Genomic DNA, 14,006 nt, shown 5'->3' on the forward strand with positions numbered 1-14,006 from the left:
CCCCAGATGCTACATCTTTTGATAGCCGGGCACCATCAGCTTTTTTCACCACATTTGCTTATGCACACGTTTGTCTTCAGTGATTGTATTGGGAAGGTGGGCACCCACTGATACGATTTTTGTTCTTTGATGTCTGATAACTGGTCCTTTCTACACCTCGTGGTCACATAGGCTGGTGTGCTTCTTCCATGTGGGCTTTGATGCTTCTCAGCTAGATGACCGCTTGTTTATCTGCAAGCCTTTAAGACTCCAGACGCTATATCTTTTGATAGCCGGGCACCATCAGCTTTCTTTACCACATTTGCTTATGCACACATTTTTCTTCAGCGATTGTGTCGGGAAGGTGTGATGCAAATATTTTTGTAAGTTTTCGAAGCCTGCTGCTTTATATAGACAGAACTAGTTGTTGTTAAAGTTGTTAGTCGATTCTTCCCCTGACTCATGATGACTACTCAGTCCATTGAAAAAGGGCCCCTAGGGTTTTATTGACTCTTTTTTGGAAACAGCACCAGGCTTTCTCCCTAGTCTGCCTTAGTGTGGAAGCTAAGTAAAATTTTAAAAAGTTTTTGATTGCTTAAAAATGATTCTTCCCATTCACCGACATTGTGTTTGTTTTGATATTCTTCTTGTGGTTTTAAATTGAATATTGAAAGAAATATTTAAATCATTGCTCTCTGTATTTATCTTGGTAGGAGCATGCATCTAAAATACTCTTAAAGCCAACTATATTGTATTAGTTGGTTTTCCTTTAGGATCAGTTGGGCCAGCTTACTTGCATAGTTCACTATCTAGTTTACTTATTTTGTCTGGGAGATACACCACCTACAATGGTTTAAATTTGTATGAATGCCGAGGTGGGGCAGACACTCTCCAGATGATAGCCCCCAAATCCCAACTCAATATCGTCAAAGTGATTACAGCTCATAGTAACCCGGGCCTGCCACCGGCTATTCTGATTTCTTGGTGTTATGGCTTGTGACAGTTTTGATTAGTTATTATCTCATTTTCAAACAATTTTTAATGTCATCTTTGGAACAGGTCTTGTAGTTTCCAGTTGGTAAATTCATGTGTGTAACATATGGCAGTGGTGTGACAGCAGGAATATTAACTATAAAACCAACAGACATGGATTCATATATGGGCTTTGGCTCTTAATAGTAACATTCAGCTGATTAGTTAATTTCTTGGAATTTGTTTCCTCATCTATAAAGTGGGAATGATAATATGTGTTTCTGCTTAACTGAATTGTGGTGAGAATCACATAAAATACTCTTTACATTTTAAAGTAATGTAAAAATGTAAGTCAACATTTCTTTCTCCTCTAAGTTCTAGAAAATATTTGTTTATTGTAGTTTAAAATGGTTTTATTGAGGGATGGAAACTTTTCATAATTGAAGTTAAAAGGCTTAAAATGCATACACTGTGTTCAGGGCTCAAAAGACAGATGGGTTGTTAAAATAATGCTGTACCAAAAATAATTTCAAATTGAGGCCTGCTTGGGTACTGCTAGGAGAGATGGGTGTAGTTCATTTTTTATTAGGGGATGATACAAAGCAAATAAGACTACGTTGACCCTTTGAGGTGTTAGGGTCACAGCTTACTACCATAGGGGGAAAAGCCTGATGAAAGAAGTAAACTTCGTAAACTACCCACAATTTCTCAGGTCTGCCCTTTCCATCTTTAGGGTTCAGGGACAAACACGGGTTATGGTTGGAGATCTTCTTGTGACGTAAGCTTCACGAGGACCAGAGACTGTCAGTTTCCTGGCCACTGAACACCCAGCTCCTTGCACAGAATCTGTACAGTAGAGCTGGGCCAAGTAGCTGTTGACCGAATTGAGAGATGGACGCCCTGATGAGGGGGGGTTTGTTTAGTTGCTAAGAAAAGTATATTTTCACATGGAAAATACTTTTTTTTTTTTGCTTTTGTATTATTAAATACATAAGCAATGAAGGAGAGGAAGGCCTTCAAGAAGATGGACCGACACCACTGCAACGATGGCGCCAAGCGTAGGAACAGTGGTGAAGATGGTGCTGTGTTCTGTTGTGCGTAAAGTCTCTATGGGTCAGAACTGGCTCGATGACATCCAACAACATTGACCAAATCACAGAACTAGATCTAGCAAAGCCAGCAGGGCATGAATCAGTATCATTCCCATCTCCCCGTGGACTTGCAAATGCTTTATAGATTGACATCAGACAGCTCTACAGACCCTGAAGGAAGTGTGCGCAAACCTCTGAACAACTGTAGTCGAGCTCTGAAGTAGAGAGCATAGGAGGCAACAAATCAGAGTGCTAATGGAAGATTAAGGGCTGCCTGGTTTGCAAGAGTGGGATGCTCAGAATGTAAAACTGAAATCTAGATACAGTAACTGCAAAGACCAGCATGGAATTAAATATGACGTAATTAAAAAACAAACTATTTAATGTCGGTTAGGTGAAGTTTACAGGCATATCATCAGTTTTAGTCCAACAATTCATATACATTTATTTCAACTCGTCCATTGCAATTCCCTCAATGTATGATCACTGATCCCACTTCCTCCCTGATGTCCTCTTTCCATTTCTCCTCCTTTCCTATTCATCTGTGCTCTGTCCTTGGGTGGATGCTGCCCTTTTGATCTTCAGTGATTGATTATTTTAACTTGGGGGTGAGTTTAGTTCCAGGCCCCAAGGGTTACTGAGGACCATAGTTGGGGAGGTCCCACTAGGATCTATATAATCAATAAGCTGGGTCTCTTCTAATTTTGAGGTTTGTTCTACGTTTTTCTTCCACTCTCTCCAAGACTTTCTAATATGATCTTTTTCAGGGTATTTGGTAGTGGTAGCCGGGCACCATCTAGTTCTAATGAACTCAGGATTTTGGAGACTGATGTTTTCATGGAAAGATGACATAATTTTATGGAATGGTGCTTTGGTAATACCCCACATTCTCTATGCTTTTGTAAGGAGTTGGGGGATGGAGAGAGAGGAGAAACACCAGGCATACCTGATGGCACCACTACTTTGAACACATTCAGTCATCATGCAGTATGGTGGCCATAAGACGTTAGGTCTAGTCCAGAGGGCTTTTAAATGATAGAAGTTGTCTCATCTCTCAGGAAGAAAGAAATATTACTGAAGTTAACCTTTCCTTTTTAGTTGCATTAGATAAACAGAGCTAGTTATTGTTAGCAAATGCCTTTGCCACAGAGAAATTTGAAAAGATTGAATTATTGTTGAGCTGGGCATCATTTTCTTTAGCATGATGACTCTTAAGTGTGGGGGGAAAATTCCACGAAGTAGTTAAGCTGTTCTTGGTGGAATTAACCAAAGTAATCATTTTATGACTCCCACCACCTTTCTTCTTTGGTCAGGGTAAGAGGCACACCTTGAAATCAGGGTAAGTGCTAACTTTATGCCAGGCACTGTTCCAGGCATTCTGGACATGCCATTGAACAAAACACATAACCTTACTCTTTTGGACCCTTTCTTAGTGCAGCACTATTGTGTGCTGTTGAGTTGATTCCGACTCCTGCCCTTCCTATAGGATAGAGTAGAACTGCTCCATCGGGATTCCTAGGTTGTAATCTTTATGGACTCCACTCACTGCCTTTGAGTGAATTCATCTTGCTTGGATCTACAATCAATGCTTATGGAAGCAGCAGACAATAAGTCAAAAGGCATATTGCATTGTGCAAATCTGCTTCACAGGACCTCTTTAAAGTATTGAAAGGCAAGGATATTACTTTGAGGACTAAGGTGTGCCTCACCCAATTGGGCCATGGTATTTTCACTTGCCTCATACACCTGTGAAAGTTGGACACTGAATAAGGAAGACTGAGGAAGAATTGATACATTTGAATTATAGTGCTGGTGAAGAGTATTGCAAATTCCATGGATTGCCAAAATAACAAACAAATCTGTCTGGGAAGAAATGCAGCCAGAATGCTTCTTAGAGGCAAGGATGATGAGAGTTCGCCTCATATACTTTGGGCATGTTACCCAGAGAGACTGGTGCCTTGAAAAGGGACCATCATGTTTGGTAAAGTGGAGGGGGTGTGAAAAAGAGGGAGACCCTCAACAGCATGGATTGACACAGTAGCTGTAACGATGGCTCAAGCATTGGAACAGCTGTGAAGATGCAGTGTTTCAGTGTGTTGTTTAATATGTCACCTGAGATGGTTCTCTTAATCAAAATCTCTAATTCCCACCCAATGACCTTTTCATGCATTGTCTAGTAAGAAGGACATAGTATCTACCTGTGATTAACTGTGAACAGAATTTCTTGGAATGCCATCCTATTTTGTATAAAATAGGCCCTCTGAGAAGCAGGAGGCTGAATCTCATTACCAGCAAGAGCCAGGAGTGGAGGGTATCCTCTGGCCCTGCGATCCCTGCCCAGTGAACCTCCTGGATCTGGGAGACAGCTATAAAATCAGAGGAGAAGCAGAACCAGGAACCAGAGCTTGGAGCAAAGCAATGGACTTCCCAACCCATGGAGCAAGTCAAAATGAGTGCTTTTGTGCAGGAGGCTGGCCTGTGGAGTGAGGAACCTCTAGGCACATAATTGGGGAAGTTGGACTTGCTGACCCATAGAAGTGGAGCTGAGAACCTTTATTGGTTTATGGAATGGGGAACCTCTGGGCACAGAATTCAGTGCTGGCCTGTTGCCTTTGGGTGGGGGAGCTTCAGCTGATTGCCTTTGGGTGGAGGCTTACAGCAGAGTAGTAGGCCCCTTTGGGCATTTAGTAACAGCTGAAAGAACTGTGTAATGTCGTGATAAACAACTGTTCTGATCATAGCTCACTGGCATTACAACCTGGTAACTTACTTAATAAAAAGGTAACCAGACTTTAACATTGGTAAAGCGGGACACCATTGATATTCCTTGCGAAATAGCCACATGGCAGCCGAAAACCGTATACCCTAGCTTGTGGTGCATTCTTTCCAAAAATTGGGACTTTTAAAAAATGCCGCAGGACGCGGGGAAAAATTGTTAAAAATCAGGACTGTCCCACCAAAAGCGGGATGTCTGGTCACCTTATTAGTAATCTTTAATCATGAATTTTGTCTGTGTAGCCATTGCAATGGATGTTAGATCCCAGAGAAGTAAAGAGTATTAAGACAACACAGTCATTATGAGTCAGAGCCAACTGGCCAGTACCTAACAACAGTCTTTTTTTTGGTAATCATTTTATTGGAGGCTCATGTAGCTCTTATCACAATCCATCCATTGTATCAAGGACATTTGTACATATGTTGCCATCATAATTTCAAAACATTTTCTTTCTACTTGAGCCCTTGATATCAGCTCATTTCTCCCCACCCCCACCGTCCCTACCTCATGAACCCTTGATAATTTAAAAATTTTTTTCCATGTCTTACACTGACCACTGTCTCCCTTCACCCACTTTTCTGTTGTCCGTCCCCCAGGCAGGGGGTTATATACAGATCATTGTGATTGGTTTCCCCTTTCTCCCCCTACCTTCTCCTGGCCTACCCTCCTGGTATGGTACTCTCATTATTGGTCCCGAGGGGTTTATCTGTCCTGGATTCCCTGTGTTTGCAGCTCTTATCTGTACCAGTGTACATGCTCTGGTCTAGTCAGATTTATTTGTAAGATAGAATTGGGGTCATGGTAGTGGGGGGGGGGAGGAAGCATTAAAGAACTAGAGGAAAGTTGTATGTTTTGTTGGTGCTACACTGCACCCTGACTGTCTCTTCCTTGTGAACCTTCTGTAAGGGGATGTCCAGTTGCCTACAGATGGGCTTTGGGTCTCCGTTCTGCACTCGCCCCCATTCACATTGATAAAAGTTTTTGTTCTGGGTCTTTGATGCCTGAAACCTGATCCAATTGACACCTCATGATCACACAAGCTGGTGTGCTTCTTCCATGTGGGCCTTGTTACTTCTCAGCTAGAAGGCCACTTGTTTATCTTCAAGCCTTTAAGATCCCAGATGCTATATCTTTTGATAGCTTGCACCATCAGCTTTCCTCACCACATTTCCTTATGTACCCATTTGTCTTTAGTGATCGTGTCGGGAAGGTGAGCATCCCACAATGCTGTGTTCTTAGAACAAAGTGTTCTTGCATTGAGGGAGTACTTGAGTAGAGGCCTAACAACAGTCTTTATGGGAACAGATCACCAGTCTGCTCTTCTTTTATTTTTTATTTTTTTCAGTCTGCTCTTCTGTGGAGTAAGTTGTTGGTTGGTAGGTTGAACTTTTTAGTTCGCTGCTGAGTACTTAACCACTGCACCACTAGGCTTCCTACAAGGATCTACAATGATATTGTTAGCTACATATGTAATTTCAAATGTTCTAGTAGCCACACTGAAAAAGTACACAAGAAAAAAAAAGTCCTAATAAAATGATTTTTTTTAAAGTGAAGTGATTTTTAATAAATTTAATCCATTTCATTAGTAATTTTTATATTGAATGTTGAATTAAAAAAATATTTACCCTGGGTACATGAAGAATAATTTTTCAGCATGTAACCAGTATAAAAATCATTGAGGTGTTTTACAATTTGGGATACTTTTCTAGAGGAGAAAGGCCCCAAATTCAAGTATAATTTCTAGAGACCATTTAATTAGAGACAAAGGCAAAATGGAACCATCTGGGTGAGGGAGACCACCAGCATGAGGCCATCATGCCGCCTGAAGGATTTACAGCCATGTGATTAACTAGATAGAACATGCGAGAGAAAAAAAAGGAAGTTGCCACAGAACCCTGATTGGCAACAGATGAGTTCACTGCTATTGCAGGTGGGGCTTCCGAAGTGGAAAAGGGACCCTGATTGGTATACATACATGATTGCAGGTTAGAAAAGTTCGCAGGATTGGTTTTGGGACTTCCAAACCACTGTGGCTTGCAGTATGACTCCTGAACATTCACGCTTGGTACCCCAGTTTCTATTAAGGGCACACCTAGGCTGGGCTGGTTAGGGGAGTGGTAATAATCTACTTCAGAGTCCGCCTGTGGGCAAACCATTTCACATTGCAGGTTAATGGTCACTGTGATCAAGTCGATTCTGATATGTAGTGACCCTAAAGGACATAGTAGACTTGCTTATGTGAGTTTCTGAGACCAACTCTTTGAAAGGGATGGAAGCAAAATTTATGTTAGGACTCAAAATGAATTTAGTACTCCCACTGTAGACTAGAGCCTTCTGCAAACCAAGTTCTCAGAGTTTAAGCTCTAATACAATTACTAAATCTTGGACTTTGGTGTGTATTTTAGTTTATAGCACATTTCAGTTTGGGCCAGCCAGGCTTCAAGTGCTTAAATGCCCTATGACTACTTGTATTGTACAGTTCCACCTTAGATACTAGTGCTTCCTTTCTCTGGACTGACGTCAGACCACTTGGTCCAAGATTGAGAACAAATTCTTTGAAGTACCCAAATCCGAATCCAACCCACTGCCTTCAGTCGATTCTGACTCACAGTGACTCTAGGATAGGGTGAGGTTGCTCCTGTAGGTTTCTAAGACTGTCTGTCCTTCAGGGGAGGAAAAAACCTGAGGAGTAGCTGGTGACTTTGAACTGCTGACCTGTGGTTAGTAGCCTGATGTGTAACCCCTAGGCCATCAGGGCTCCTTCTGATGAACCAGGGTCTTCAAATAATTCATACTCTTTCCTCCTGTAAAACCTTTCATCACTGTCCCATGCCTGTTTCTCAGACTGCATGTAGAACTAGTCTCCCAATCTGTAGGCTCTCTATCCACCGCAGTGTGGTAAAGCTGGTTTCCTATTTTCTGACAGATTGTCAAAATTCTCTCTCTCCCTGGAGAACATAAGCTCCATGTGAGCAAGGACACTGCCTGTCTTGCTTACTGCTGTCTTCCCAGCACCGAGCTGCTACAGGATCGGTATCTATTGAATGAATACGTGGCATTGAGTATGAGGTATCCTGCACTGGCGTGGCTTTTAGCAAGTAAGAACGAGTCTTAGTCTACCATTGGGGAGTGCAGTGCAGAGAGATGAATTAGAACTGTGTAAGAGTCTTTTAACCTGGCTAGATGAGGGGATGTTGGTAATTCAGAGCTCAGGGGAAGGAGGCCTAGCAGCTTTTATGTTGAGGCAGGGAGCATTTTAGGGTGTCAGTGCCCCTTTGGAGCAAGGAGACCTGAACACAATTCTTGTGATGACAACTTGATGAAGTTAGGAATATTTCTCCTGGGTTTTAAACACCAAAGGTCACTTAGCTCAGCTTTCTGAACCTTTCACCCCTAAATATTGCCTAATTTTCCATTGAGGGTCTGGTTGGAAAATCAAGAAGAGCTTTCTAGCTATGTTCCTATACCCAAGAATGTTCTTGGGGTTGGTGCAGTAGAAGCAGGTTTCTTCCCATAGTTCTATTTCCATTTCTACATAGTTCTTATGTTTTTAATTTATACTTGGTCAATGTATAATTTATCTTGTGCATTCATTATTCTGAGCATCTGAATGTATTTAAAAAGTGAGAGGATGTTTTCAGTAACAGTGGAACCACTCACAGCTTTCCCTTGAACAAGAGTGATGGCATAGTAGAGTGGTTATTAAAAGGTGGAGTAGGATCAGATAGGGCTCCTGTATTGAGTCTCTTTCATTGTCATGTGACTAGGAGGAAGTTCCTAAACTTCTCTGTGCTGTAATTTCTTCACCTGTTAATTGGTAATAAGATGATCTACTTGATTGGGGTTGTAAGGATTACATGAGCTATGCAGTTCACACTTACTGGTACAGATAGCAGTGACTGCTGCCACGGCAGCACTGTAGCCCTTTCTCTCTCTCTCTTTTTTAACATCGTTTTATTAGGGGCTCATACATACGTCAGTTGTGTAAAGCACATTTGTACATTCATTGCCCTCATCATTCTCAAAACGTTTGCTCGCCACTTAAGCCCCTGGCGTTAGGTCCTCATTTTTCCCCTCCCTCCCCCCTCCCCCCTCCCTCATGAGCCCTTGATAATTTATAAGTTATTATTTTGTCATAACTTGCCCTATCCGACGTCTCCCTTCACCCACTTTTCTGTTGTCCGTCCCCCAGGGAGGAGGTCACATATAGATCCTTGTAATCGGTTCCCCCTTTCCAACCCACTCTCCCTCTACACTCCCAGTATCTCCACTCACACCACTGGTCCTGAAGGGCTCATCCGCCCTGGATTCCCTGGATTTCCAATTCCTATCTGTACCAGTGTACATCCTCTGGTCTAGCCAGACTTGCAAGGCAGAATTCGGATCATGGTAGTGGGGGTGGGGAGGAAGAATTTAGGAACTAGAGGAAAGTTGTATTTTTCATCGTTGCTACATCACACCCTGACTGGCTTGTCTCCTCCCCAAGACCCTTCTGTAAGGGGGTCTCCAGTGTCCTACAAATGGGATTTGGGTCTCCACTCTGCACTCCCCCCTCATTCACTATGGTAAGATTTTTTTTGTTCTGATGATGCCTTATACCTGATCCCTTCAACACCTCGTGATCGTACAGGCTGGTGGGAAGTTTCCAAGCCTGTATCTCTTTACAGGAGTGGAAAGCCATCTTCTGCAGAGCTGCTGATTGTGTTGAACCGCCCCTCTTGGGATCGCAGACCAAAGCTTCAGGACTCCTTCAGGACTCCTCTCCAATCTCTGGTCACCACCAAAGCAGTCTCTATACATTTGCTTATTTTAGATATTTAATGTAATGGGATCATGAATAGATGTTTGTCTTTTTGGACATAACTCACTTCTCTCAGCATAGTGTTTTCAAGTTTCATCCTTGTTGTATATGCGCCAGATTTTCATGTCTCTCTAGCTGACTGGTTCCTCAGTGTATGGATATAGCACATTTTGTTTGCCCATCTTTCAGTGGCTGAACACTTAGATGTTTCATCTTTGGAGGGTTGTGAGTAGTGCTGTGGGAGCATTGGTCCATTCGTATCTCTGCTTTCCATTTTGGGTCTATACCTAGGAGTGGAATTGCTACATCCTGGTTATTCTATTGTAATTTTTGAGGAACCATCAAAACTTCCCATGGCAACTGCCATTTCATATTCCAATAAGCAATGGATGAGGGTTCCAGTGTTCCCATATCTTTTCCAACACTTGCTATCACTCTCTGTCCCTCTTTTCTGGTGGTATAGAATAACCATTTTAGCTGGTCTGATCTCTTTTCTCTGTGCTTTTGATTCTTTGGGGAGTGGAATTGAAATTGGTAGGGCATCTGGTTATTCCCATGGTATAAAGTGGTATTTCATTGTGGTTTTGACTTGCGCTTCCCAAATGACTTATGATGTTGAGCGTTTTTCATGTACCTGCTCCACTTATATATCTTCCTAGGAAAAATGTCTGCTCATGTCATTTGTCTGTTATTCAGACATTGTCAGTTTTAAAAAGGAGAAATTTAACTCTCTTCTATTAGTAAAATATGTAATAATGATGACAAAAATATTTGCGGGAGAAGAAGAGATTCTTCGATACCCTTTAGACTGTCAGAGAGGTTTAGTGGTGATTGGACAAAGTACTCATTACCAGTGTTCTCTTGTTAAGATTTTTTTCCCCAACATGGTGTTACAATTTGGCTTCTAAATATTATTTTTCAGTTAACAGAAGATGAAATTGCAACCATTCTTAAGTCCACATTGAAAGGGCTAGAATATTTGCACTTTATGAGGAAAATACACAGAGACATAAAAGCGGGGAATATTCTTCTCAATACAGAAGGACACGCAAAGCTGGCTGACTTTGGTGTGGCTGGTCAGTTAACAGTAAGTATAAGACTTTGGGGGGAAATCTTTTGGGCGGGTCTCTAGGCGTCATTGTGACTAAACTCTGATAACCCTTTTGGGAAGGCAATGGGTAACTTCATACTTGTGCAGAAGAGCCAGAGTTTGAGTATTATGTATTCATTTTTAAATTTAGAAGACGTTGAATTAATATGAAAATATATATTGTTACGCATATACTTAAATGTTTTAAAACAGAAACCGTATTGGTAAATTTCTCAGGCTTTTATTCTTACAGTACTATGTGTAAAAACTTTAATGAAGATAGTTGTGGACTTGGTTATTTTAGAATTTAAAATTCCTAAGTATTCCCCTTCAGTGGTTTCAGATATAATCTGTGGTGTTTGCGGGTTGAACACATGTTCTACAGGATATGTTGGCATCCAGATTTCCTTAGTTTCCTTGTGGTGATAATTATGTGTGTGTAATGCTGTTGCAGGATACAATGGCAAAGCGCAATACTGTGATAGGAACTCCATTCTGGATGGCTCCGGAGGTCATACAGGAAATTGGCTATAACTGTGTGGCAGATATCTGGTCTCTTGGCATCACTTCTATAGAAATGGCCGAAGGGAAACCTCCGTACGCTGATATCCATCCAATGAGGGTAAGAAAATTATAGTTTGTTCACAGTAATAACTGTTAGGGTTTTATAATGTCCGTTTATAGCACATGTAGACTAAAGTAAATAAATCCATTTCAATTTGGACTCTGCAAAAAAAAAAAAGAAATCTATCAAAGATCAGTAACTGTTAAACTCTATTCCTTTCATATACTTAATTGTCAGAAGCAAAACGAAAGTTACATTTCTTTTTGTAACCATTGTCTTTCTCTCCAAAATATACGTGTAATTCTCCTCTAGTTCTTAAATGCCTCTCCCCCCCCCACCCCACTTCACAGCAGAAGAAAGTGCTGGTAATCCTATGTTCTTCATCTGTGTTTGTTCAGCATGGTATGGGAGGAAATCAGTTGTCACTTTTTAACCCACATTCTACCTTTTTGTGTCTTTCTTTGGCTGAAGCTCATATGAAAAAAGCTTGATTTATAGCATTGCCACTGCAGGGACAGTGAATTATTTAATGTGGCTCTTTCTGCCAGTCTCTAACTCTCACCAAACGACCTTTCACTGCGTGGGTCTGGTAGGAAGGTGGGGTAAGATACTAATAGGATTTGCCTGTAATTGTGCAGGATTCTCTGCAATGCCATTCTGCTGTGTATAAATAGAGCCCACTGAGAAACAGGGGGGCGGGGGGAGCTCATCACCCACAAGAGCCCAGACTGGAGCAAGACCTCTGGCCCCAACAGCTGGCTTAGCCCAGCCTAAATCTTTAGATTTGGGACTGAACAACACCTACCACCATGTGAGACATTCCTTCATACTTCTGTGAACTTCTGTGGGATGCTGCAACACTTTGCAGAACCCAGAAATGTTGAGGGAATAGACTCAAGGCATGAGCTGGGGGAAAAATGGAGCAGGCTAGCATCTTGGAAGAGTTGAACATTTGGGACTTCTTTAATCTCCAACTCATTGGGACTAGTTTGGTGTTAGTTCTTAACAAAAGAAATGTTCACCACACCTACTACTTAGCTGTAAAGTAATTGAGATTATTCCTTTGGTTGGAACTTAGTAAGAAAATGGAATTTTTTTTTTTTGGGGGGGGTATTGTTCTACACTTGTTTTTGAAGCATATATGTTGCATATTCAAGTTTAATTCCTTATGCTGTAGGGCTTGTTTTTAGGTTATCTTTGTAAGCTTATTGCCCTCTAGTGGCTATATTCACCTCAAGGAGAAAAGACAATGGTGGAGGGCAGAGCCAGTCTGTGCACTAGGTCGCCAGAAGAGACGGTGGTATCAGGGTGACTAGAGAAAGTGTGAAGTTGATGGGTAGTGAAAGAAAGAAGGAATGCATTCGTTTAGAAGTCTGAAGAGCAATAAATTGGAATTGTATCTGTGATCATAATGCAATTTGTGGTAACGGTATATTATATTGAAAGTATTAACAAATCTGACTCTTCTTGAGAAGTTTGAAATCAAGTTCTTTGAGTAATTCAGTTGAATACAATGTGTGTCATATTCTTTGTCCATATAAATCCTTGCTCGAGTCCAAAATAGATAATATGAATTGCTGTTTATTTGAAAATAACCTGTAAATAAGACCAGCATCAGGAGCAAAATTCTCATTTCTCCTCTGATTGTTAGTTAGCGGATAGTATTTTTCATTAGGATGTTTTTAGGGTTACCCTCAAACTAGGTGTGCTTGAGTTTCAGCTAGTGAGGCTAATTCACTAATTACCCAATGCAACCCAGGTAAGTTCCAGAGCTAATATAGCATTAGTTATATTTTATTTCCTCCTTGAGCAAACTAGTTCATCAACTAATTTCACACATTGAATTTGTGCTGGTTTCTTTAGTAAAGTATTGTAAAATATGTACCCTCAATTCAAGGATATAAAATTTCGCTTGAGAGTTTGAATTAGGACATGAAATAATACAAAGACTTCTTAGGATTCCACCCGTCTAAATCGTACTCATTTTAAGCCCTACCCATAAGCTTCATTCTTTGTAGAGCCTTCCTTGACAGCCATGAGCAAAGCGGATTTGTTTTTTCTCCTAGTCTATACACAAGAGAAAGTAAAAACCTGTTGCTACTAGGGTTCCATTTCCTACATGCACACTTATTGCAAACAAAGCGTGTTTCTGTGCTCAGTGAGTGGGGTCAGACCGCTCTTTCAGTAATACACTTGTCTTAGTCTCCTTTTGGTTTCTTTAAAAAAGTAAAAATAGTTCCAATCAAAATACTGGCCTCTCAGGGGATCTGTGGTCCAGTTAAATTCAAGGTAGAGAGGTCAGTTCAGAAGGTCATGGTGACTGTGTTTTGAAATTTCAAAGGGTGAATTTGATAGATTTTCTTGAAGGATACTAGAAGAGATCATAGGGGTTTATTAAGAAGAAAGTTTTAAAAAAACATTTTATTAGGGGCTTTTAAAATTAAATAATCATTTTATTAGGGGCTCATACAACTCATCACAATCCATACATATATAATTTGTGTCCAGCACATTAGTACATATGTTGACTTCATCATTTTCACAACACCCACTTTCCACTTGAGCCCTTGATGTCAGCTCATTTTCCCCCCTCCCTCCCTGCTCCTCCCTCCCCCTGAATCCTTGATAATTTACAACTTATCATTATTTTATCATATCTTACCCCATCCAACCTTTCCCTCACCCACTTCTCCACTGTCCGTCCCCCAGGGAGGAGGCCACATGTAGACCTT

General features: G+C 41.1%; 1 protein-coding gene across 2 annotated transcripts in view; it reads left to right on the forward strand.

The window, feature by feature from the left end:
- Nucleotides 1-14,006, forward strand: part of STK3 (serine/threonine kinase 3) — a 290,300-nt gene that overhangs the window by 80,056 nt on the left and 196,238 nt on the right. For both annotated transcript variants that reach the window (XM_045286470.1, XM_045286473.1), the window contains 2 exons: nt 10,542-10,706; nt 11,164-11,331. In XM_045286470.1, the coding sequence (XP_045142405.1) occupies nt 10,542-10,706; nt 11,164-11,331 (333 nt within the window). The remainder of the gene's footprint in view (nt 1-10,541; nt 10,707-11,163; nt 11,332-14,006) is intronic.

This window comes from Echinops telfairi, unplaced genomic scaffold (genome assembly GCF_000313985.2).
Source record: "Echinops telfairi isolate 266 unplaced genomic scaffold, ASM31398v2 ScPeMD7_1;HRSCAF=3_0, whole genome shotgun sequence".
Classification (NCBI taxonomy): Eukaryota; Metazoa; Chordata; class Mammalia; order Afrosoricida; family Tenrecidae; genus Echinops; species Echinops telfairi.